The sequence below is a fragment of the Aotus nancymaae genome, unplaced genomic scaffold (genome assembly GCF_030222135.1).
Source record: "Aotus nancymaae isolate 86718 unplaced genomic scaffold, 86718_ANA_hifiasm-v0.15.2.pri h1tg000029l, whole genome shotgun sequence".
In the NCBI taxonomy this organism is placed as follows: Eukaryota; Metazoa; Chordata; class Mammalia; order Primates; family Aotidae; genus Aotus; species Aotus nancymaae.
The window spans coordinates 50,378,722-50,405,674 of NW_026988442.1; the positions used below are offsets into that span (position 1 = coordinate 50,378,722).

At 38.2% G+C, this 26,953-nt stretch overlaps 1 protein-coding gene across 2 annotated transcripts in view; it reads left to right on the plus strand.

Annotated features, from left to right (window-relative positions):
• The window catches only part of DPP4 (dipeptidyl peptidase 4), an 82,292-nt gene that overhangs the window by 47,974 nt on the left and 7,365 nt on the right, over positions 1–26,953 (plus strand). For both annotated transcript variants that reach the window (XM_012440524.2, XM_012440525.3), the window contains exons 11-23: positions 1,711–1,846; positions 3,852–3,896; positions 5,964–6,071; positions 6,341–6,408; positions 7,362–7,415; positions 7,793–7,914; positions 9,498–9,545; positions 9,783–9,881; positions 12,209–12,278; positions 14,629–14,823; positions 17,361–17,415; positions 17,995–18,094; positions 20,837–20,901. In XM_012440524.2, coding sequence (XP_012295947.1) covers positions 1,711–1,846; positions 3,852–3,896; positions 5,964–6,071; positions 6,341–6,408; positions 7,362–7,415; positions 7,793–7,914; positions 9,498–9,545; positions 9,783–9,881; positions 12,209–12,278; positions 14,629–14,823; positions 17,361–17,415; positions 17,995–18,094; positions 20,837–20,901 — 1,165 coding nt within the window. The remainder of the gene's footprint in view (positions 1–1,710; positions 1,847–3,851; positions 3,897–5,963; positions 6,072–6,340; positions 6,409–7,361; positions 7,416–7,792; positions 7,915–9,497; positions 9,546–9,782; positions 9,882–12,208; positions 12,279–14,628; positions 14,824–17,360; positions 17,416–17,994; positions 18,095–20,836; positions 20,902–26,953) is intronic.

Below are 26,953 nucleotides of genomic sequence, written 5' to 3' on the forward strand. Positions count from 1 at the left end.
TTGTGATGAACACAATGAGACCGGGGAAGGTGGTGTGGGAGAAGTAGGTTTCCAAGAAGATATTGTGGATGAGGGGCTATTTAGGCCAAGACCTAAGGAAGTTAGAGCATGGCAGCCACTTCAGAATGAAGGGTAAGACTGAACAAAGAGGGGGCAACCGGAGAGCCTCATGGTGTGTTCAAGAGAATACCAGCCACCCAGATTAGGTAGTATATAGGTTCTTCAGAAGCAAGAAAAAGAACTGAAATCAAAAGGTGTCCCTATTTTCAGAAATGCTGTGCTCTGCTTCTGGGTGAAGGGATTTGGTCTTCTTTCAGTACCTGCACCTTTTAGCAGGGTAGCCTGGAAGCTCAGTGTCCCTGGGTGCATTCACACATTAAGTGTTCTCAGCTGTAAAATGGGGATGATGAAGCTATGAGCAGCTTAAAGGGCTTTATCCAGCACCTGACCCACCCTGAGTGCCCAGTAAATGTTTGTTGTGTGATTAGGTGTCTGTGAAGGGAGCGGAGACTGGAATTGAGCTATGAATTCTGAGGAGGGACAAAGCTATATTCCTTCAGTATGACAATACGGCAGGTTCCACAGGTCAGGAGAGCGCTTTTCTTTCTTCAGTGCTGCATTCCACAGACATGTAATTAGCGCTTGTGTTGAGCCCGGCATCCCACTAGGCCCTGGGGACCCCCTGTGAAAGAGCTTACAGTCAAGCAAGGAGAGGGGTAGGCCCAGCCTGTCAAGGAGGGAGCAAGTGGATTGTGTGAGAGCATTTGGGATGGGGAGGAGATACGGCCACCAGACCAGGCTGGAAGAGGGGGATGAACACACTCGTTTGGAACCTTCTGACGAAAAACAGCAAGGCTGCGATCAGACACTCGAGAGCAGGGATTTGTGAACAGTCATCCAAAACCACACTGGGGGAGGAGGAGGGAGCAAAAACATAAAATAAACTATCCATAGCCAATAATGTGAGGGAGGCCAGCAGAAAAGTAGACTATGAATTCCATGCATTTCACTATAAATCAGAAGGTGGTGCCAAAATTTTTTAAGTATGTGTTGGGGAGGATGCACTGCTAGAGATACTTCTGTTTACATACATTTATGTTAAAATACCACAGGGTTCTTTCATTTCTTCGCAGGGTTCATGTTTTGACTCTCGAGAAATGTCTTTTTAGAACATACTTCTTTGATTTTCAAAGTTTTTGGAGGTGTGAGTCAATTTTTTCCCCTTTGAAAATGAAGTTGAGAAAAGGGTCAGATGTAGTCTCACCCTAATAGAAAGAATTTTCTGGAGAAGCATGTCAAATTACCAGAAATACTTAAATCTTAGCCAGTGTCCACAGCCTCACTTCCCTCAGGACAGCAGAAAGTAGATGTGAAAACATCAACCTTGACTCCCTGGCACCACCAAAGGCCAAGTTGAGGACTTGATAAATCCTGAGCTCCTGGTTTGAGTCACACATATTAAGCCACTGTAGAATATTGTTGCTGCTTTTCCTGTTGGATACATTTTAATTATCATTCCAAATTAAATTGCATTTTAAGTTTTAAGAAAAGGTAAAATATTATGATATTAAGTGGTTTCATTAACCGTTTATAATTCTACTTCCCATTAAGGTTGATTTCTGTTCACTGAGTAAAATGTCTATTTGAACCAAGGTCTGGCAATAGTCGTATTCATTCTCTCTCTGTTCTTCCTTCCTTTCTTCCTTCCAGGGATCACTACTTGTGTGATGTGACATGGGCAACACAAGAAAGAATTTCTTTGCAGTGGCTGAGGAGGATTCAGAACTATTCAGTCATGGATATTTGTGACTATGATGAGTCCAATGGAAGATGGAACTGCTTAGTGGTAAACTGAATGGGGATGTTCTGCTTTTAAGGCAACATGTGATCAGAGGGTCTATGCAGTCGGGAAGAGTGAAGGCTGGGAATCAGGAAATGAGGTTTGAGTTTCTCTTCTTTCTGAATCTGTCTGATCCAGAGGCAAGAAAATCTTGAATAAGACTCCTAGTTAACCTGCCATCCTGAGGTGCTTGTATTTCTCCTATACTGACTAGTCATACTGTTTTAGTTATGGATACTATCACTAGGGAAGGGAAGAGGAGGTGACTGGAAACCCACAAGGTAGAATCTGATGTTAAAATTTTAAAAACCAAAGAGGACCAGCAGCTGCAAGCTCAACAGTGTGTTTTAATAAAGATAATATAGGCAATGAGGAATAACTGGCTGAGTGTAAGCTAAACAAAACAAATATTGTGAGGCCACAAACCCATTACCATACTGTCACTGTCTTTAAGCAGGAAACAGCTTTAGAATGCAAATAAATAACTGCCAGTCTGAGAGGGTGGCAACCCAGAGACCGACTCTGTTCATCCAACCTTGAGGTGCTGAGAGGCTTCTAGCCAGGAGACCACGAGGTCCAACCAGAATGGTGGTCAAAGTTAAAGTCCCTCTGGGAGCCCGCAGCTTAGGAGGGGTGGATCCTGGAAGAAGTTTGCTGGTGTATGCCAAAGACACCTCCCTAATTCCCCTTATCTAGTCACGGACCCTGTGCCTATACACCTCCCCTCCCTGCTCCCATCCTGGCTAGGCTCAGGGAAGATTCTCATCTCCCAGAACTGGAGTCCCACATATCTTGATTCACTTATTTATTTACACAACAAACATAGAATGCCTGTTATGTTCCAAGCTCTGTGCTAAGCTATGGATTTTTCTAAAAAGTGAATTAGTCAGCATGCCTGCCCCCAAAATGTTTCTGTTCTAGTTTGGAATATTATCAAAATAAATAATAAAAACTACCACTTACAGTATACCAGGCACTGTGGAAGCTGAGGATCAATGTTTAAAGAGCTGGCTCAGGTCACAGGGCATAGTCAGAATTTAAACTGCAAAACTCAAGCTCTTTGTTTGCTGCCAATGAAATCCTCATATCAAGGTTGTGCCATAAAAAGGGTTCAACCAAGATACAGAGGAAACAGGGTAAAAGAAGATGATCAGCGCTCCTGAGGGCAGGCGGAATGAGAAGGAGATGTCACCCAAGTGACATGGGTGAGCTATAGAGTAGCCTGGGATAATAAGTTGCCATATGCTGAGCAGATAAGGGCAAAAGGCTGTATAAGCAGAGGGATGTGCAAAGGCATCCAATGTGAATAGCTTGGAGCATGCAGGGACTAGGGACTGGGGGAGAGGCACAGTGGGGAGCACTGAGGCTGGGGATATAGACGAAGGCTCAGGTGCCATTCTGGGAGTTTGGACTTATCTCATAAGAAATGGGGAGTTGTTTCAAGGTTTTAAACAAAAGAGTATCCCAATGAGACAGACCTATCTATTGCTAACTAAGGTCAACAGAGAAGAGCAGCAGGATCTCCAAGGAGATTCTGGCAACAGACCCCGGGCAACCTGCTGAGTACATGAACAAAGTCCTTAGCAGTAGAGAAGAACAGAGAAGTCAAAGAACTAGGTGACGGGGGCTGAAGGAGGAGACTATGAGGAGGGCAGGAATCTAGAATGACCCCACATCTCTGGCTTGGGTGAACAGGTAGGTGCCACTAACTGGAAGAAGAAGGAAGGAGTACAACAGGCTGGTGGGACAGAGGAAAATGAATGAAATTCCCTTTAGTATTGTACATGCTGGATTTAAAACACTAGCGGAGCTTCCAAAAGGACCCAGGCTAGAACTTTAGGCAAGAGAGGCAAATGCTCTAATGTAGTGACTTGAAATATACTAAATAAAATAATATACATGGAGATAGTTTCCAATTATTATAAGTATAGCTCTATTTATATTACCACAATTATGGCTACAGATTTCATCTTCTCTTTGAAATGTTGTTATTGTATCTTTCCCTTTCTAGGCACGGCAACACATTGAAATGAGTACTACTGGCTGGATTGGAAGAGTAAGTGTTATGAGTTGTGGGGTTTTGTGGATGAGTCAGCTACTCAGCTATTTGATATGTAGTCATTCAAAACTAGGGCTCTAAGTGATATGTTATTAATAGCAATATTAGTTAACCTATTTCTCAAAATATGTAAATGCTCCCTAAAGAGATATCGTTTTGTAGAGAATATATAACACACACAGTTGGAAAAAGTAAGAGGATAAGTGAAAAATCAAAAGCAGAGACGACAAAACACAATGCACTCCTGGCAAGTTGTGGCTCCCAGCTAGTTAAAGGGCGACCATTGCTGAAAGTCGGCCAACATGTCCAATGTGCTCATTGACCTCACATTTGAAGCCTTAAAGGCAGAAAACACAGGTTCTGTGTCCAGCCTGCACAGATGCCTAAGGAGATGTGACTACAACCAGCAGAAAAACTCAGCAGCAACCACACAGTGCCTCTGTGCGCCTCTCTTTGGAGAAAATCATACTCGCAGGCTCATGCTTTATTAGGCATCCGGATGCAGAGCTTTATCCAGGAAAGTGTGGTGACCCTCAGGGACTTGTCATGCTTCTCAGTCCCACTGAGTTATATACACATTGTGCAGAATTACTACCCAGATTGCTACAAGACCATGGAATGTAATGAGTTGATGAAGGAACTCCAGTCATCATGTCACCTTGCATAGTAGGTGAGGAATGAATCTCATTTAATTTTTATGATCATTTTCATTAAGCTCCCTTTAAGAGGGAACAAAGTGACCCCCCAAAATGTAAAGATTTTACATCTCTTGAGTCATAGAGGTGAGGTTCCCAGTCCAAGAAGACAACCCCTTCCAGCTGGGCTTGGAGCTCCGGCAGCATTCACACGTCCTTTTCTTCAGGCATTGATTGGGCAGAGGGGAGAGGTTTGCCAACATGAAAAGTGGTTTCCTCCATGGCAAGAGACACGCTACACTTCCTCACGACTCTTTGAAAAAAATATGTTTTTTCCTCTCTGTATTTAACCAGACAGATGCCACTTTTCACACATTTCTACTAGGCACAACTCCATCCAGGGGAAACAGGGAAATGTATTAAAAAGATAAGGCTGTGAACACAGGTCTAGAGAGGGGAATGTGTTTCAAAGCTCTGTAATGAGAACACCAAGTGTACCGCACGCCTCAGCTTGCTCCATAAATGAATTCGCTTTGAATCACTAAATAGAAGAGGGAAGCATTTTTCTTCCTTCCCAAAATGGGAGCTGATGAGAGAGGAAACATCGAGGGTGAAGTGAACCAACAATTTTAAAAGACCATCTCCTACCTGCTCTCAAATGTAGCTAGGAAATCGAAATTGTAAAGCAACATATTCCTTTCAGGCTGGGATAGACTCCCTTCTACTTAAATTGCATTATGTTCTGAGTACTATCTTTTATTGAACTGTAAAAAAAAATGGAAATTTTGTTCTATATTTCTATACTAATATTTTTTGTGAATTGTTGATCATATTTAAGAAAAGGCTTATAATAAAAATAACTGTATGAATGTTTTTATATGAAATATACAACAGACATTTTTTATGGCATATAGTCCAGAAATGGTTAAATACTAAATCTGACTTTCAAAAAGAAATATGTGTAAAAACAGGAAAGAAAAATATCCCATAATTACAAACCAGCCCAACCTTGAATAATAAAAAATACTATGTCTGTTTCAAGAGAGCACATTTTTGACATTGAAGAAATTTACCACTTCAAAGTGAAAGGTTAATGCTATTTTCCAGGTGCCTGCAGTCAGAAATCATAGTTATCATCCATAAAGAAAAGATGTCTCCAAATCAGCAACAACTTTATTTATTGTTTTCTACAAACCTCTTTATGTGCATTCTCTCATTTACTGCTCACAAAGATTACCTATGAGTATGGTCTTTTGTTCATATGTTATAGAAAGAGAATTTTCTTTTTGAGAAACTCTACTTTCATTTGGCATGTAAATGGAGCATGGATTTTTGAGCATGGGTATTGGGGAGGACTTTCTAAAATTAAAGTTGGTAGTGAGATGAGACCCTGTGTCTTAATGTTCTTTTGTTCTCTATTATTTTCTAGTTTAGGCCTTCAGAACCTCATTTTACCTCTGATGGTAATAGTTTCTACAAGATCATCAGCAATGAAGAAGGTTACAGACACATTTGCTATTTCCAAATAGATAAAAAAGTGAGTATCCTAACATAATTTATTTCATGTTGACCTCCTTTTTTCTGAAATGAATTTGAAGTGGAAATCATTTGGTAAAGTGGATCAATGTGTATTAAAAAATCAGACTAATTCAGACTCCTCAGTGGTGTGTTGTGTAATGTGGAATGGGGCGGGGGAAACCCCACAAGAAAATCCAAGGTTATTTGAATTCCTGATATAAGTGATTTAACCCTCCACTTTAAATAGAGTCTCTAATCAATCTCTTTCTAAAAAAAAAAAAAAATCAGGACTGCACATTTATCACAAAAGGCACCTGGGAAGTCATCGGGATAGAAGCTCTAACCAGCGATTATCTGTGAGTATTGTAACAATCGATAGGATATAAACCTACTTGTCATAATCATGCCCTCTTTGCCCAGAAGCAGGGAAAAAAATCTCCTACAAATAAAGAGTAGTCTTTTTGGAATGTGTTCAATACGTTTTTTCTTTTTAACATACGGAAGCCTTAATGATTTTCACATATGCTTAGCAGATTTGATACCATGCCACCAGGCAGCTCTACCTCTTGCTCTTACCTGCTTTACGCTACAAGAGCTGCATCCTCTTTTACTTGAACGTGGTGGAACGCTGAACTAGCAGTCAGGGGCATTTTGTTAAATTTCAGCTGGCACTGATTTTTTGGAAGACTTGGAAAGGCAATTTTATCTGTCCATGTCCCGGTCTTACTCTTTGCAAAATGGAAAGCTTTGCAGAAGCTGTCAACTGCCATATATGAGTTGGTAGAAAAGGGGGTGTTATTTTTCATTAGAATCTTAGGCACTTCTATGATTCTTCATTGGTCTAATCGTGGAGGAATTTTGCCACTGCACGAAGTAGTTTTTGAAGACCCTCTTCAGCAGTGACTCTGCTGCTCTCAGGAACGTGGGGCTCCTGCCATCTAGTAGCTTATGTTATAAGACGGAAAATATAGCAATCGGGATCAGTGAGTGGGGTCTAAATTTCAGGCTAGCCGTTCCAGTCCTATTTTTCTGACAAAAGCCTTCTTTTGAGTTTTTACTTTTCACTCTAATTAAGGAAGAAATCCCTGGTTTTACATATTTTAGTCTGTTAATAACAAGACCTTTCTGTGTAGAGATGATGGAGAAAAATGGCTTCTGCAGGGTGAGGAACGGGGAAGCGATGGCAGAGGGCGGCAGGCACCCGTGCGTGGGCTGGGTGCTCGCTCAGGCTTGGGGTCTGAGTGCTGTGGAATGCCTCTGACTTCTTAAAAAAAATAATTAATATATGTTTCATTTTTTCTCTTCCCAGATACTACATTAGTAATGAATATAAAGGAATACCAGGGGGAAGGAACCTTTATAAGTAAGAGCTCTGTCAAGTTGTTGACTTGAGTCATTTTAGCTGACGAACAATTTCTGAACTCTATTTTTATTTTTTGCCTTGTCCTAACTAATACTAAACTGGTATTGCTATTGAGCACTTTTTATTCCTTCATAAGTCAATCTGCACGTCCACAAAAGAGAATGGCTTTATTCGATGTTCTGTGATATTTCCAAATAATGGGAGGTTTGAGGTTACTATTAATTCATGTATTTATTTCATGTTAAAAAAAAAAAAAAAGAGGCCTGAAGATTGCGTTGGCATTCTGCTATCTTTGCAACTAGAATATGGCTTTATTCAGTTCTTCCCTTTCACTTATCTTTTCATCAAGCACTTAATTTCCACTGTTGGTTTTACAGAATTCAACTTAGTGACTATACGAAAGTGACATGCCTTAGTTGTGAGCTGAATCCGGAAAGATGTCAGTACTATTCTGTGTCATTCAGTAAAGAGGCAAAATATTATCAGCTGAGATGTTCCGGTAAGTCTGAGCTCCCTGGGAGGGAGGGCAGTCGCCACTGTTACTTCGAAGCAGCTCCCTCTGTTCCTTTTGAATCTGAGGAGCTCTTGAAATCCCCTTCTCTTCAGTCACATTTAAGTAGTGAGTTTCAACAATCTTTTCTTACCCTTCTCACTGAGAGACTTGCATAGCTTGCTTTAGAACGAACACACACACACTCATGCACAATCACACACCCATGCACAATCACACACCCTTGTGTATTACAGAAGCACTTCAGCCTTAAATACATACATAGTGGGGGGGGGTTAAATGATTATTTTATGCACTCATGCCTTTCAATGAGAAAAATATATGTAGCTGGTGCGTGTCACCCAACATACTCACTGCTCCATCTTCTGCTGTTGCTATTGCTATTATTTATTATAAATGAAGAAACCCGGGCAAGGAGTGGTCAAGTGACTTACGCAAGTGGTCACACAGTGAGTTACAGGCACAACAGGATTCAAAACAGGCCTCTGCCTCCTGAGCCCTCCCTTTTAAACAGTGTGCCAGGTTACTTCTCAAAATGGGAGAAAGGATCTTGATATTCTGAAAAGAACTGTCCATAGCACAAATAAATAGTGTTTTCAAACCAATTATCTGAGTCTTCCCTCACTAGTATATTTTTTTATTATGCTTTCCTTTATGGTTCTTTACTATGACTGTTTTTAGTAATTATTCCTTGGGCATGTGTTCTATTCTAAGCACTGTGCTAAAAGCTTTATATTCATGATCTTGTTTAATCTTTAAGAAAGCTCTATCAAGCAGATATTATTATCCTCATTTTATATGTGAGGAAATCAAAGCACAGCTATGTTGTCCTAAGTTATACCGACAGTAAGCCAGGATTCATCCCCAGGTCTGTATAGTACCTTCACTGTGGTTCTAATCCAATATAAAAATTAATATTATCATCCAAATGCATAAAATTAAAGAGCTCACAAAATAGCTTTTCTATACATTACCTTCCACTCTGCAACTACCACAGTTGGGATAAATAGTGACGATATGGGCTTGTGAGAAAAACACTTTTGCATGCCAGAAAGAAATCGCTTATCCAAGTCAGGCACTGTGCAGATGTGCTGCCTGGCTCTGGGACTCCTTGGGAGTGGGGGCAGCGGGGGGAAACCCTCCCCTCCCTAGGGAGGCTGACTCCAAGGCTCTGCAGCCCACCTGCGCAGGGCCTGAAAAACCCTGTGGTTATCCTGAGATCACGGCTTTAGAGTGGAGAAGAATAACAGCTCACATTCTCCCTTGCAGATGAGTATATTAGGCTGAGATGATAATGGGTCCAAGGGCCCAGCAGGGCATAGTTTCATTTCCCACTTTATTCTACTGAGCCCTGTGCCTTTCCAGTAATACCTCTTACACTCAAATTGCAACTATTTTAAGGAAGGAGGAAAGAGAAACAGCTAACATTTATTAAACTTCTTATCCATTATAATGTTTATATGTCCTATCAAAGTTAAATGATAACAAATGATATTTTTGAAAAGTCATGTAGACTATCTTTTCTAAAAAAGTATTCATCTAAAACATTTTTCCCCTGATTGTGTTAACAGGTCCTGGTCTGCCCCTCTATACTCTACACAGCAGCACGAGTGATAAAGGTATTTTCTCATATTTCACTCTTATTTGTTTTTAAGAAAGTATTAATAAGACCAACATGTACTTAGCATTGTGTGATTTTCTTTGGCTTTGTGTCTTGACAATGAGTAGACCACAAGCCTTATAAACTGAAGTATGTGTAGTCCGATCAGTGAGTTTCGTGTTTGCTCATTATTGTACTGCATAATCCACATTTTTCACATTGCAATGAATGACTGCTGTCTCCTGTATTTCTTTAGAGCTGAGAGTCCTGGAAGATAATTCAGCTTTGGATAAAATGTTGCAGAATGTCCAGATGCCCTCCAAAAAGCTGGACTTCATTATTTTGAATGAAACGAGTAAGTTAAATTCCTTTAACTTACATGAATAGTAATTTTCATGGAAACACCAATGCACTCTAACTAAATATAGTAATTTGATCTGAAAATATATATTTTATATTATATATAAATCTAATTTAGAAGGTTATTTCTCCATGAAATGTTTTGTCACAAGAACCATTAGTTTTACATCCTTTTGTCTTAAAATACAATACCATTCTGCATAAAACTTCTTCTGTCAAAAGGGAAGGGATTTGGAGAACATGCTCTATTGCTAGTTCAGTTTTATCCCATTAGTGATTCTATTCTATTAGTGTTAATTGTGTGTTTAACTAATGACATCCTAATGTATTTCACCTTTAACCCAAAGAGAGCAAGGATATCTGAGAGAGTTGTATAAAACAATTCATGTTGGCTATAAAATGTTAAAACTTCAGTCTCAGGAGAGAAATTTTGAATTTTTCCAAACCCTCCTGACATCCCATAGTGTGGTCCCTGGCCTAGTTGTGTAATTATGGATTATATTCAAAGATCAGTAAGAACACTGGGTTTCTTTGAGTAGCAAATCTTGTTATTTATTGTTTGTTTTTCTTTATTTTTTCCACTAAAGGCTAACAGCCTATAGGGGAGGGAGGAATCTATTATATTAGGATTGATTCATTTTAGGCTTTTAAAAATTTAGGATAATAGAAAAGCTTCAACACATCTAATTTTAAATATCAGGAAAAGCACAGGAAAGTATAGCATCCTCATGAAGAACAGTTTAGAGCAGTGCTACTCAAACTGAATGTGCATGTGAGTCACCTGGGACCTTGTTAACACGCACATTCTGACCCAGTAAGTCAGGAAAGGTCCAGGATTCTGCATTTGTAATAAGCTTCTAGGTGATGCTAGTGCTACTGACCCTTGAGCTGCATGTAAGTGGCAAGAGCTTAGAGTGTTCCAGAGTTAAGGTTGACAGCCTGGTACAGAAGGCACTGAATACTGAGCTGTGACATTCTGTTTCAGTTGTGAACACCAGGGAGCCCCTGCAGGTTTTAGGGTCAGGGAAGCCACATGAGTAGATTGATGACTTGATACAGGATGTCAGATGAAGCCATCGGGGTGGAGACATCTTACTGGGAGGTGGTTATCAACATTCAAACTACAGAAAGGAGGGATGAATGGTGAGTCAGGGAGGAGGGAGCTGGGAAGGCAGGACTCTGAGAACAGAAAGAACCCCCCAAATAGAAGACTGTGCATTTCCAAAAAAGTGGAACTGAAACACCTTCCCATCAACTAATGCCAGTTCAAACAAAGCAGAGATCAAATGATGGGTTTCATATATTCATTAAAAATATCGTGGTCAACTGATAGTTTGGTGTTCTATTGAAATTATAATAGAGACTTAAATTTTGCTCTTACAAGCACATTCAATCAGAAGGCATAACAGTAGTCAGCAAAATATAAATTGAAGAAAAATCTATCTATAAATTTTGCTCCCAAATATTTCTTTTATTTTCAAGTAAAATAATTGTAACAAACATAAACAAAAAGGAAGATAAATGTCAGGAAAAAATAGCTCTAGAGATAAGGATTTTTTTTTTTTCCCTACAATTTAAATCTACTGAATCTGGAATAATCTTATTTAAATGTGGAAAAACTCTTTTTTATAGATCTATTAGTATAATTCATCTTTTATTTGGGAGTAAAGGAAACTGACTCATTATTTAGGGACAACTTTATTAAACTGATGTTAAATCAAGCACAGAGAATGAAACAGACCCGTGGGAGATCATACAGAATGTACGCAACAGTTTGCTCCATATAAACCCGATCTCATTCTGTGAAACACAGAGCTGAAAATGGGAACTCAGCTTTGCGGTCTGGGATGGCAATAAGAATTACAAAAATGTTATTAAATCAGAATTCTAAAATAGATTTGGGGCCAACTAAAAATCCTAAACAGCTTCAAGAAAATTCAAGAGGAGGAAAACATTTTGGAGGAAAACTTAGAACATAAGCCATAAACAAACTAGATAAGTAGATCGGATGCCAAAGAACAGAATCATAAAAACAAAACATTAGAAATTCTAAGATGCACTTTTATTTTACTAGGCACCAATGTATTTAATAGATACATTAGAAACAACTTTATGTTTTAACATTAACTAGTATTTCAACCTGAAAGAAAATGTTGTTATATCTTAAAAATGTGCTGAATCCAAGCAGTTCATTTTCTTTTTCTACTCTCGTTTAACAAATTGTTAAACTCTAGAAATCACTTGCTACTGACAGAGATAAGAAACAAAATCTTGTGCTAATAATTTTTCTTAACTCACTAATTAATCTTTCTGTTCATTTAGAATTTTGGTATCAGATGATCTTGCCTCCCCATTTTGATAAATCCAAGAAATATCCTCTACTATTAGATGTGTAAGTATTCAAGAGAAGGGAGCAATTTAGAACTATTGGAATCACATATATTTTTCTCAGTGCAGCTTACTGATAAATGGAGCCAAATGCATCCTTTCCCTCTTCCTGAAGCACCGTTTACTATTTCTTCCTTTCACTTTACAGCCACAAACCCCAACCTGTGTTTTCTCACATCTTCTTAATAGAGAAAAGAGACATTCCTTTTCTGTCATAATGGCATATAGGTTTTCTATTGTTTTGCTTTTCTGAACTCCAGGGGAATTCCAAAGAAATTCTTAAGTCTGGACATTTTAACAAGCAAGAAATGGGTATTAACAGCCTTGACAGTCCTCTTACCCCAGCTCCCACTGGCTGGCTCATGTTTCTTTTCCTTTAGTTCCTGAAATATTATCACCAGCTACTTTCTATTCCCCTTTTTGGTGAAGAGAAGTGATAGAGGAGAGTGTTCATTATAAAAACTTCAAGTCTTTGAGAAAGTTATGAAATCACAAGTCTTTGAACATTGAATGTGAACTCATATGAATCCTAAATATGACAGCTTTGTAAAGTACTTTTTATAATGATTAGTAATACACCCTACTTTAATCCTTCTAAAATTGCCCGAGAGTCACCCATGATGCCATAATGTCACACTCTTCCTGTCCTGGCTTGTGTCATTTCCTATATGCCATTTCGAATGCCAGCTGCTTACCATAGTTTGCCTTAGTTTATTCACACAACAAACCCATGTATTAAGTTCTGTTGTCCCATTATACAGAAAAGACACTGAAGCTCAGACATAATTTCTCTGTTGTTACTGGCAAAAGAAAAAAAAAGTAGGGGGAGGAAAGGAGGATACAGATATTAGTATCAGACACAGCTTGGATCCACTGTATTCACAGTTCCATGAAAACAAAACATGAAAGCACAAAGAAAGAAAACGATAGATATTTTAAAATTCCAGATGTGCTATCTAATTTCTTTTCAAGTAAAATAATTGTAGTAAACGAAGTCAATTCATTCGTGACACTAATTTGTCACGGCTCCGATGCTAAAAAAGCATCCTTTAGAAAAGAGTGATATTTTATCTTCTTTGACTCCCCAGCAAGTAATGATTCGATCTCCATTAGAAAAGGTTTTAAAAAATGATAAATTTAACACATATTTCTGTTCAGTTATTTTCTTCTTCTTATCTTTTGAGGTCTAATTTTGTTTTCTATTTTGAAAAATAATCTTGTTTAATCTTGGCATTAGGGAACTTGATGTATACTTAATATTAAGGCAAGCTCTTAATCTACCAAATATAATATAATTGAGAGGAGCAAGGCATTTCACATATTGTGAAAATATGTGTGCTTGCCCAAGAAATGTGTGAATGCATTTTCCTGTTTAAAGTCAGAATGTTATAGTATTTTGTTTAAAACTAAGGTTCTTTTGACTGAAATCCCTAAGTAGAAGGAAAACATTAGCAAAGCCATGTAAGAAGGACTTGTCCTATCCTGTGTTGGGGACAGTGAGCAGATGAGTGGAGAGATGGGGTGGGGAGGGAGTAAGTTATTGGAGACTATCCATGTCCAAGAGTTGTGTAGATAATGCAAAGATGACATATTTAAATGAATTGAAATGAGCTATAAGGAGCTCCTCTTGATTAGCAAGCAGAAATGAGAGTGCTTTATAGAGATTTACAGCAATGGTGCATACAGCTCTGTATAGAGTAGATGGTAGCCTGTGAAGATGCAGATACAAGGGAATTAAACTTGTTAGTAAATAGAATGCCCAACGACATGCCCATTTTCCAATGCAACCTGTTTCTTCCTCTGAAGTTTTAAATACTAGCATTCATTCATACTGCTGTGCAATCCACAATGATTTATAGTCATTCTGAGCAAGACTGTGCTGGGTACTATGGGAAATGCAAAGCATATAATGCAGGAGTGAAATTCCTTAAAGAAGGAAATAAAGTTGTAGTCCAAGAGTATTTGTGAGCTGAGAGGGAAAGCTATCCAAAGCTGCATTTATTGTTGTCATTATCATTTTTTTATAACACAACTCCCTTTCTTAACTATTAGAAAAATTATTTCTTTGATTTCCAAGATTACAAAATTCTTTAAAAATGTTGGCCTATGAAGTCTGTGTTTAATAACCATCTTCAAAGACAAAACTGACAAGTATCTTTGAAGGAAATACACAACCATGGTAGTTGTGTTGCTAAGTTTTACAGGACCTATTCTGTACACTCCAGAGGCTGGCACAGTTTAAGGCTCATGATTGGGAAGGATGCACACTTCTTGTCCACAGGGAAGAGAAATGTAAGCATTCTTCATTTGATTCAGGAAAACCATGAAAGCTAACAATTTGGGGTTTTTCGTAGGTATGCAGGCCCGTGTAGTCAAAAAGCGGATGCTATCTTCAGACTCAACTGGGCCACTTACCTTGCAAGCACAGAAAACATTATAGTAGCTAGCTTTGATGGCAGAGGAAGTGGTTACCAAGGAGATAAGATCATGCATGCAATCAACAGAAGACTGGGAACATTTGAAGTTGAAGATCAAATTGAAGCAGCCAGGTGAGTGACTAGGAGATGAAGTCAAAGGTCATCTGATTTTATTGCCCTTTAAAATTTCCATTTTAAAGGTGTAAAGTGTAAATAACTTAAAGTGTTCTGGGGTGAATTTTTAATCTTTATCCTTACGGTAGGTTTTAGTGAAGATGTTATGTGTAGAAAAAAATATATTACATTATAGATTTATATTAAGTTTTAAAAAAAAAGCATTTCCTAAATTCCTCTCTGTATGTGACTCTAGAAATGGAGTTGGCATATGTCCTACCACCTTCTCAGAACAGAAAGTCAAAATTCATCAGACTCGGGGACAAACTGAGGGATAAATTTACCTTAGTAAACACCTGACTAAACAAGCCAAGCCCATTGCTTCACAGTCAAGGATAAAGGGAGGACTTCAGTGTACATTTACATCATAGGCGGCAACAACTGTGAAGTCCAGAGTAGCTCCTACAGGCTGGATGAGGGTGACTGCTATTTTGGGAAAATTGTGGAGCACAACCATCATCAGTCCCACTTATAAGGGCTCTGTTAAGTATGAATCACATCTCATTCTTGTCCTCTTCACTTATGGGACTTGAAATAGATGTGATCTGGCTCAAGAGATGTTAACCATGAATAATGGTTACTCATGAGATGCATGTAATGTGGGAAGTGGCTTACCTGCAGGCATTGTCACTGATGCCCTGAGAGGTGGGTGTTCTTACCCCATCTTTCAAGTAAAGAAAGGGAGATTATTAGGTTAGGTAACTTGCCAAGGTGAATCTGGATTTGAATCTAGTCTCATTCCAACTCTTATATTTAATTACATTCAACTGGTATGTGGGAAATGTAACTTTGAGTTTCTATAACCAACAGCCTGAGTGTCTGGGGAAGCAAAATAGGGAGGGTGGTTTAAAATAATGTTATGAAATCACAGACTAGGAAATGCAGAAGGATCCGTGAATGATTAAATAGATGGAGAGAGGAGAAGATGACAATTTATTAAGGATTCCTGAGTGAATGAAATTCTCTTTTACTAAAGTTAATGATTAGCTATTTTCCTTAACAATTCGAAAATAGAGATTTAGAATAAACAGGGGATACATTTGTTCAAGAATGAGGCTTTGATATTTTTAAAATAAACTTGTATCTATCCAGATCGCTTCTCTGTGAGAGAGGGCATAGTTTTCAAGGGCTCTCAAATCTGATCAACGAAAGCCCTAAAATTACAGAATTGGGTACCTATTATATACAACCCCAGTTAAATAAGTAATAAGGGATAGTGTGTTTATACAATAGAATACGATATTGCAGCAACTAAAAATAACTAAGCATAACAATATGGATGAATCTCACATACTGTTGAATGAAAGAAGCCAGACACAAAAGTGTGCGTCCTGCAAGATCCAATTTATATAAAGATAAAAACCAGGCAAAAGTTCAGGTGAAATCGTTATAGAATCCAATAAAAGAAAAACATTTCCTTTTGTCCCTTTGCAAAGAGGCAAATGCCTTAGAGGCTTCTGATTTTATACAGGCCATGATTTCAAGGATACATTCACTTTGTAAGGGTTGATCAAGTTATACAGGAATGAGCTAGTACACATTGCTGTATGTCTGCCTCTTTCATTTTTAAAAAGTTGACACGGAAAAGATAATGAGTTGAAAACTATTTTAATTTTTTTCTAACATTGCTTAACTTAGGGCAACCTAGGACATATATCATTAAGATAAATCATTATCTACATCACTACAGATAAATCATTCCTTATCATTAAGTGAAAACACAAAAACTTTCAACGTCAAGATAAGTTAATGCAAAGGTCCCCAACCACCCACAATGTTAAAAAGTTGAGTTCCATTTGCCAGGTATTTTTAAATAAAAATATTTTCTATTGATGTCAGGCCAAGATTAAGAAATAAGTGCATAAAACATTTTTCTTATTTCTTTACCTGGATTCCAATTTGAACACAGTTTAGTGGCAAAAAAGATTTCTTAATCCATCAAGGAAAAATTTGTTTCTTTTGAGTGCATGGTGCTGAGCTGACTAATCAACACCCAGCATAAGAAGGATTTATTTAGAGAATGGTGTTTAAGTTCTCAGGTAGGGGGCCCCGAGTCATTCCTAAGCCCTACTCAGAAGTTTTTTGTGCCCTTATCTTTCTCCATTGCAGGGGCAGACTCTCTCAAACTGAAAAACATCTGGAGAGATTTAAATTCAATTATGTAAAGAAAAGTGCATCTGGGCTGCAAATTTTTATATGAAGCTGTGAAAAAAACTGCCAGGATTTGTTTTCTGTGAATCATACACACACACACACACACACACACACACACACACACAATTTTTATGAACTCCAACAAAAGTAAACCTTGTTCATCTGGATCTTAAGTTAAAATTATAGATATTTATCTCAGGTGTTTAGTTGACTGCTGGCAGCAATTCTTAGTCTCTAATAGAATGAAGCAGAGAACAAATGGCAGGAGTTCACATTTGTGCCTTATCTTAGTTTTCTATACACAATGCAGTACTGATTGTGGACTTTTCCATGTGTTTTAGACAATTTTCAAAAATGGGATTTGTGGATGACAAACGAATTGCAATTTGGGGCTGGGTGAGTAGCTGACTGATGAATCTGTATGCATTCTTTAGTGAATATCACTCAGAACAGGTTAATTTATCTTTTGTATATAAATATTTGGAGATGAAAATCACATCTATCAAGTCTTAGATCTCTGGGCAGTAACCCTGCAGAATCTCCACTGAGCCAGGCCTACACCTTTGTTTATTACGATGAGGGAGGGAGGTGAAGTAGAAAGAACAAGAAGGAAGGAGTGAAAGAGGGAAAGAAGAGGGAAGGGAAGGGAGGAGGGAGACTTTTTCTTATGCATTAGTCAGTAAAGATTTCGTGTTATTGTTTTTAAATCTTCTGTAATTGGGACCGTCCAGTCACTAGGGTCAGCAAATTTTCCATACGTTTCCCCTTATACCTACCAAGAAAGAGATCAGGGCTCTGACAGTGTAGTCTTTAAAGATACTGTCCAATTAAGGCCAATTTAAACCTCCTATACCATGCTTTTTATCTCTAAAGAGGCACAGTATATAAAGATGTGAGAAATGTGGAAACTGCGACTCGCTTACCATATGTCCTTATTCTTTTACCTCCATAAAAATAACTGTTTCCATTCCTTAGTCATATGGAGGGTACGTAACCTCAATGGTCCTGGGATCGGGAAGCGGCGTGTTCAAGTGTGGAATAGCCGTGGCGCCTGTATCCCGGTGGGAGTACTATGGTATGTAATTGCTGTCAGGTACAAAGAGATACGGAGTGTTGACCTTAAAATGCCAGTAACAAAGCCATTCCTTTCTGAGTTTCAGTGTTTTTACAACGAATAATAGGCTGATTCATCTTAGAGGTTCTTTTTGGATACCTATAATAAGATGATCTCATTTATTCTGCTATTGTGCAAGGCTGGGTGGTATATTTTATTACACATTTGGTTTCTTATCAACAAATTTTGTTTTCCAAATTTCAAAACAGCCCCAATGCTACATTTCTACAGATAAATCATTCCTTATCTTTACTCTAATTTGATTCTTGGGTTTCACATACTAGCAGAGTGAAAGAAGTGTATATCTCTTTATCTTCAATTAAATGTCAATTATAAGATTAGGGCTTTGGATGAGAAGAGGAGAGGAGGAGCAGTGGAAATGCCCATTGGGTTTTTTTTTCACTATCTCTTAATAGGTGAAAGCTACTCTAGAATATGCTCTTTGTTATTGAGAGAATATTATTCTACAAGACATCATACATTTTTAAGACTACAATTCTCAAAGGGGAGGGAGCAAGCAATGGAAGACGAGGGAGGAGGGAAGAGTTGGAGGTGGTAAGGAAGGAGATGGATGATTTTCCTGCACCTCTTCTGACCCCATCTCAAGTCTTCTGTCTAGTGTAAGAAAAGAATGGTTGATGATGAATAGCTCATTAAATATTTTATATCCAGAACTATGGTAGTACCCAGTGGAAAAGACTCTTAAAGTCTCTCCCAGTCAAGATAAACCAATGCAAAAAGACATTTCTATCTTGCTGTTAAGAAACTTGGAGGGCATAGTTATGATTTGATCTACACACAATGAATTTGTTTTCATAATATTTCTCTGCTTGATATTAATTATTCTGTTGGATGGCTTGTTTTTGGAGACCTCTGGTGGTCAATAAAATAAAGGAGTAAATCTCTGTAAATTAAAAACTATATGAGAAGAAAACTTGATTTAATGTATATAGACCAACCTAATACATAGGAATTTTATAGAGTTCTACCTGTAAATTTAAACAATTTTACCCAAAGATAGGACAAAAGAAACATGTAAGTGGTGTTTGAGGGCATATTTTTTAAAAGTTTACAATTGCATTATGCAGTTATACATAATTTTTTTTAAATGTTATTTTTAAAATTTCAGATCTTCTTATACACGTAAATCTGGTTAGCACAAATAAGAAAGGAGTATTGTGTTCTATGACAAGCAGAATTGAAGTCTGCAACTATTTGGGGAAAATGTGTTTTGCTCTTAAAGGCCATTTTTTCCCCATCTAACATACTACCTAAGTTATCAATATTTCAATGCTAAAGTTAAAAAAGATATGAGCATTTTATAAAGAACTTATATTTTAAATTGTCATTTAAATTGTCATTTAAAATATCCTATGTTTATATTAGTGTCCTTTATGTATATGAAATTATGTATAGTCAGCATTCATATTAATCAAAATGATAAAATATCACTGGAGGAAATTTTGGAGGAAAACATTTTGATCTTCATAGAAATGGCTTAAAGTATACATATGGAGCAACTAACACTCATTAGTGTAGCTTCTAATCTACAATACCAGTCATTCAAAAAGTGTTAGAATGTTGAATTTAGATAATATATCCATTTTTTAAATTAATGAAATCAGTTTTGAAATACTTGTAAAATTATAGCGAAATTCAAGCCATTAACCTGTATAGCACAATAGTAAGATAAAATTCTTAGACTTTTTAACTGTAATCTGGTCACTTAAGGAGGCAGTTTTCAAAGCAGTTATGTCAGATTTTTAAAGTTTTATTGCAACTTGGCCACAATAAATTTTCTTGCTGATATTTTAGGCCAAATATATATAATGTATCATTTAATTTTTTTAAATCAGGCAAAATATGTTTAACGATCCAAAATAACCAAACCAATTATGCAACCTGTTTTTCAACCGTATTTATAGATAAAAGAGCTTATGTCATTTCAGCAGACAGATATTAATGTAATCTGTTTCACAATGCTCAACTGTTATACCACAAAAATTGAGGCTTTACCACAAAATGAGAGAAAACAAATGTTAAACTTGCATTATAATGGAGTAGCTGAGCCAATATGGGAATATACAGCAAATAAATAACTGAATTATTGCTTCTTATTATAATGAATCATAGCCTGACCCCCAAAATAAAATATAATCTAAATAAGCAACTAGTAATTGAACACTGTTAGGGGTCTCCAAAACAAAACAGATTATCATAAATCAGGGCATATACTTGTAATATAACCAAAATATTTTAACACAATTGAGACATTAAGTGACTTACTAACTAAAATATTTTTACAGGGTCATATAATAATGTAAAGATCCCTTACCCCTAAGGACTTTACATTTGACCTTTCTGCAGGTGGTTTATTGATTGGATTTTGGATCATCTGGTTTGATCTCCCTTTGCCCCATCATAAGGGGAAATTGAGAAGGGTTAGGACTGAGTGTGGAATGGTATGCAGGGATCTGGGAATGGGCATCTCTGGCTATATTAGCAAGCCAAGTAAAAAATTACCTCAATAAGGCTGCTTTAGACACCCTTTTCTTTTTTCATAACCACATAGAGATACTTCTGAAAGTAACTCTACATTCCTATACAAGAGTTAAGACATATGAAAACACTGAAGTGGCCCATTAAAAGAAAGAAAAGTTGTTATTGTATGAATTAAACTTTTTTCTTTTTTTTCTTTCACAGACTCGGTGTACACAGAACGTTACATGGGTCTCCCAACTCCAGAAGACAACCTTGATCATTACAGGGTAAGAGATGAGGACCTATACCTATTTTATAACCTATTTATAAGTGGTTTAAGAATCTACTTAAGTGTGTCTATTCTAGAAAAAATATATTTTTATTTCCAACAAAATTCTTGTTAAAAAGAAATAACACAGGTGGTTTAGAGATACTCCAATAGCTTCCCCTACTATATTCTGCATAATTACAGTCTTTATCGTATGCTATATAGGTCACAATATGCATTCATTTAGAAATACAAAGCAACATCAGATAATTACTTTAATTATAAAAATTTCAGTTTAGAAAACCTATTAGAAATTCAACATATTCCTTTAGAGCCCAGAAGACTCTCTAAACCTTTAGTTATATATTGAAATTACTTACAGTATTATCATAAGTAAGATGTATGTATGAGACGATAATTTTCTTACTCATAGCCAATTATGTACAGTTTTTTTCAAACAAGATTTGAGTAAAGCAGGTGAGAGGTAGGTACAGTTGGGCAGTACCCTTAAAAAGCCCTAAACCTAAATCACTGAATAGCATCCAACAGGCTGGTTGCCTGATGGGAGAACCAGTGGGCAGGTTGCTCTGCAGATGGGCTATAGCATTTAAAATATGGTGTGGGTGCAACTATCATTGACAGCCCCCATGTGCTAGTGTGGATGCCACGGCAAAGCCAGAGCATTGTCTTTGGTGCCACATTGATGCAGCTGGAAGTGCTAGCGTAAGTACTAGGGACCTTCTGGTACTTTGATCCTTCCAAAACTTTGCTGATTCTGTTTGTCATGTTAGTTGGAAAAAATGTTTAAAAAACCCTGAAACTTACAGCAGACAAGGTAAATCATTTCTGATGTTTACATTTTCTAAAGAATGTTCACAATTTTTCCCAAGATGGTGAATTAAAGAGGAAGAAAAACAATAAGAATAATTTAAGAACACAATTTCTTCTCATCTGTGGCATGACTTCATATTAATACATTGCTCTGAGCAATATATGTTTTTGTAAGATATCATCACTATTACTATGAATGCTGAAGTCATCTGATCAAAACACAATAAACTTCTAGTTTTGCAAGATAAGTATAGACAATTTAGTTTTACCAAATTACTTTCAGCTTAATGAGTAAGGTGCGTGTGGGTGTGGGTGCAGGGAGCTGTGATGGCAATGTTTTTGTGTTAGTGCCTGTATGACTGTTTTCATGTCTGTTTATCAGTCAAGATAGAAAAGTAACAATCTGCAAAGTGAGATGCACAAATCATCTACCTCTACAAAACAGTCCCATAATTAGATTGTCCCCATTTCTGCTAAGGGTGATACTTAGGGCTCCGTTCTTCCCATTCTTTCTCCTCCATCTCCCACAAGCTGCTTTAGACACTCATTTCCTTTTTCATAACCACATTGCTATTGTCACATAACCTATGTTCTTTTATAACAATAACCCAATTTGTCTCCTCTTATCTTGTCTTCTCACACTCCAGTCTATTGCTCAACAGAGCAGGGAGATTAACTCCCACCCACAACATGTTCATGGTTCCTTCTTGTGTACTCAACTAAGCCCAGTCCTCACTCTTCACCCAGGTGTTCAGCACCCTTCCTACAGTAGCCTACTTTGTCTGGAATGCTTGCTGTTCTCTGAATGTTTCTGTGGCTTTCCCTTTTGTGCCTTTGCCCTCTGTTCCTTTCACCTAGAGTGTTAATTCCCCTCCAACTCCACCCGTTCAGAAACTTACACAGCCCTCTCAGTGGAGTTGCTTCCCCTTTTGAATCTCATATTTTCCTTGTATATCTCTGAATCCTCATTTTATTCTACCTTGAACTGATAGTTATCTTGTGCTGAATTTTCCCCTCTTCAGTACTGTTAGCTATTCAAGGTGTACAAGCTATTCAATGTTGTATTCTTTGCCTTCTCCTTTAAGAAGTATAAACCCCCAAACCTTTCCTGATTTAACTTAAAAGCTTTTTGAAGGGAAACATTGTTATACAAGAATTTCTCCATCACTGCCTTCATTTTCTAGTTCAAATTTTCTTGTTAACTACCCAACCAGAATACTTACATTTGATTGCCAAAGAGCTTTCTCAGATATCCCAAAGTACTGAAAGTTCCTAAAACATCAGAGGTGTAACTGCCTAGGGTCCCAATCCCTCACTTGAACACGGTGGATGATGACTCCAAAGTGTTCATTTACAAAATTATATTCTAAAAAGTTGAGTCTGGAACAAGCCCAAACCCTGCCATCTAAGGAAGTTCATGGCACCTACCCTACTTCCTCAAAGAACATCGGCCAATGGGGTATTTCCTCTTCGACCAGCCCTCCCTATATAATGAGATAGGATGATTCGTTTTAGTCTGCCACTTCAACCTGAATAATTTTCCAGTCTTTCCTATAGGTTCCTCATTCCCACATAGATGCCCCTCTTCTCCAGCTCTACCCCCCACTGCTGTGCCCATTTCCATCTCCCCGCTTAGGTGTTCGCTGCATGAGGTAGTCATGTAAATAGAAGTCACTTCCTCCTGCCAATGGCAACACACGCACACTGGGTGCACAAAGTCACTCTTTCACTTCACTGCACAGATGGCACCCGAGGACTGTTTAATCCTTCCACGCCAGGAGTCGGGTTTTCTTGGCACAAAATTCATTGCTGGCAATGGACACATTAAAACTGCCAGTACCAGGGAGCTAAAGGTTCCCAATGTGTTACTAAGAGGAATTATTTGGGAGGGCGATAGTTAAGGTGGGCAGGATACAAGTGAGGCAAATGCACTAACTGAATTGTCTCCACTTTGGTAAGTTGCTTCCTCTGAAATGTGAAGAACTGAATCTGTGTGGAGAACTGAATCTAAGTGCCTATTTTTGGTGCACAGCAGGCTTTAGAATAAAGCTGCCCTCCTTTGTTTTTTAAATGAGCCTGTGCTTTTGTCTCTGGCAGGAATACATTCAAAGATTCTATTTTCCCCCAAGGCCCCAGCTGCCCCTCTGGACCCCATCTTTTACTTTTCTTTCCCAGGTTGTTTTTCTTTCTCTCTCTCTCTGTCTCTCTCTCTCTCTCTCCTTCTCTCCCTCTCTCTCTCCCTCACATCGTTTTTTAAAAGACAAAGGAGACAATTCCTTAGAGATTTTACCACCCTGTGCATTTCAGTGGGTCAGAAGGAAATATTTTTAAAGTGGTTCATATTTAGTCTGGATCAGTGACTTTTCAGTACACTGAGGATTAGGAATGCCCCAAGTGTGTAGCAAGTAAGGCCTTGATCTTTGTCCATGTTTTCAGCTAAAGAACCACTGATACAGTGGCCAGAATTACACCCTTTGGAAGAAAATGCAGTTTTTAATGAAACTCAAATGAGAAAGGGATTTATTATTAGGTGATTGTTGACCTGGATTTGGAAGAATTTAGAGAAATCCACATCACCAAGAGAAGCCCGTCTTGTGAAATCAAAGTCCTACTCACCATTGAGGAAAGGGAATTAGAAGAGCCATTTTCATACTTGAATGGAACAGGCGGGGATGCCATGTGCAGTTGTTCAGCCTGTGCCCTGCTGAAAGCTAGACCATACTCCATTTTCTAAGGTACACACCTACACGGCTGCGGCAAACCGGACGGAGCACCCTCTTCTATTCTTTCAAAGCTGCCATGTGGACCCTGAGACTAAGGCCTAGACCCAGTGCAGTGACACAAGCAGTGACTCCATAAGACTGTTTTTGGAGATAATCATCCACCTACTGGCAAGAGGCCAGGGAGAAGCACTTTTAGAGGATATCCAGACCTCAAAGAGGAAAGGTGATGTTCATTCCCCTAACATCTCAAGGAGCTGAATTCCAGAAGCTCTAAATGGACAGCCAAAGTGGAGGGGTGACAAATCTGGGCTAAAGGGTAGTATAGCTCTTTGGAAACATCTTTTCTGCAATGTGTCTCAGTCCACAGCAGACAAAAATGGTGACAGGTTTGAGCAAAGGAATCGGATCCAAAGAGGCAACCCTCACAATGTCAATCAGTAGACAGCAGCTGTAGCCACATCTTGTGAGTAGGTTCCTAACAGTGGGGAATGGTCTCTCATGTGGTCAATCAAGTCTTTTAGTCAAACTTGTAAAAAATGTTAACATGTGGTAGACTTTCATTCACCCATTCAAGATGCCTGTGTTTTAATCATTCAAAAGTTTATTCCTTGTCAGTTAGAAAAAACAATATTTTGGGAGAGAAATAAAAGAGAGTAAGTAATAAAAGAAGAATTTGAATATGACAGAGTAGCCAGTATGTCTGAAAAAGACATGTGGTTTTCAAATTGTGACGATGAAGCCCCAGGAATTCTATACCTTAGGAGCATGTAGGGTGAGGAAGGGGGTGGCTGAGAAGTTAGGGTTTCCCCTTCTCCACTCCCTAGCCAGGAGGGGCATTAGTTTCACTTATTTCATTCATGCTTTCATTCATTTATTAAGTGCTTCTATGGCCAGATATCATTCTAAGCTCTTTACATGGATTATCAGGTTTAATTCTCCTCCAGATCTTCCTAAATAAGTACTGTGTTTCTATTTTACTGACACAGAAACTGAGGCACAAAAATGTTATGCAACATATTGATATTGAGGGTTAGAAAAGGGAAAGAGGGCACTTACCTGAATCCTTAGGGAAAGATTTCGGAAGATGGGGAGGATGAGCATGATGCTCTCAATAGGTTACGTATTGGGAGAGGCAGATCAGCACAGGAGGCAAATGAATAGCAGGAAGAGTGGTTTTCTGGGGATGTGTGAAGCAGGTCCAATGAACTGAGGGATAACAGAAGAAGGGCTATGAGAAGAGCAGGCCAAATGCTAGCCAATAAGGCAGGACATCAGTCTGGGGAGGGAATGGATTTATGAATACACAGAGAGAGAAGTATCAGATCAAGGGCAAGAGAAATAGGACCCAAGTCCTGAGCCTTGTTGCCAAGAGAAGAGGGCAGCCTGGAACACACAGAAGGGACTGATTTAACTTGTAGAGGAGATTTATTTTGCATTTTGCTCAAAATTTGATAGGCTTTTGGCAAGTGTATGAAACAGTCATAGATTTGGCAGTCTTCTGCTAGCAGATTTGAAATGTTCAATCCTTAAGAACTGCTGCATCGTTAGGTTATGCAAAACAGGGTGCAATTTTGTAAATATGCCATCTTGTACTGATTTGACATTTGTTCTATTATCCCAGAATATGCCAAAGGGAAAGAGACCTTCAGATTTAAGCCAAACCTTAACTTGTTTGTTGAGTGCTGATAAAATGTTGACTGCTGTGTGATCTTTAAAGAAGCCAGTGTTGCTTGGTGAGGCCTGAGGTAGAGCCCCCTGTCTGGGGTTGATGGGAGCTCTCTCCTTGGCATCCCATTGGTACAGTTGTTTGATAGATGTAAACAAATAAAACATCTGATTTAACGAATTTAATTCATTCTTTTCTTAAACATTTTCTGTGGCCCCTGTTGTGGTATTAATGGTGCTTCCAAAAGTGGTAACATTTAATATTATTTATGCAGCTTTGGTTACAAGTAGGAGAATGCATAGAGCAAGCTGCTAAACCTAAGGTCGTATCTTACTGAAGTGCCGGGTGGTTGTCCGTTAGACCCAATGTGTTCTTTCTATAAAATCCTATAAATGGGATGAGTTGTTTGGTTGTGATGTCAAGTGCCAGTAGAATGACAGTAAGGGACATGGGCTTTTAGGGTTAGGCCAACATGCCCTCAATTTGTTTCAACCACTTACCAGCAGTCTGAGCTTGAGGAGGCTACTTAACCTTGCCGAACCTCAGTTTCCTCATCTGCATAATAAGATAATCAGACCTACCTCACAGGGTTATTGAAATGATTCAATGAGATGCCTCCACCTGCCATGAAGGAAGCTTTCAAAACATGGCAGCTGCCACCATTATTATCTTCAGGAAGCAAATTGTCCTTATGGTTGCTAGATAGCACTAGGGGTAATTTAAAAATTGTCATACCTTCTGTTTCTCATAGTACTCTCCTCCTCTTATCAGCTCTCTCTTTTAATTCAAAAATACAAAGATTTATTTGTTGGAAGGTAACTGAGGAACCAGCATGATCCAACGAGCAGCTA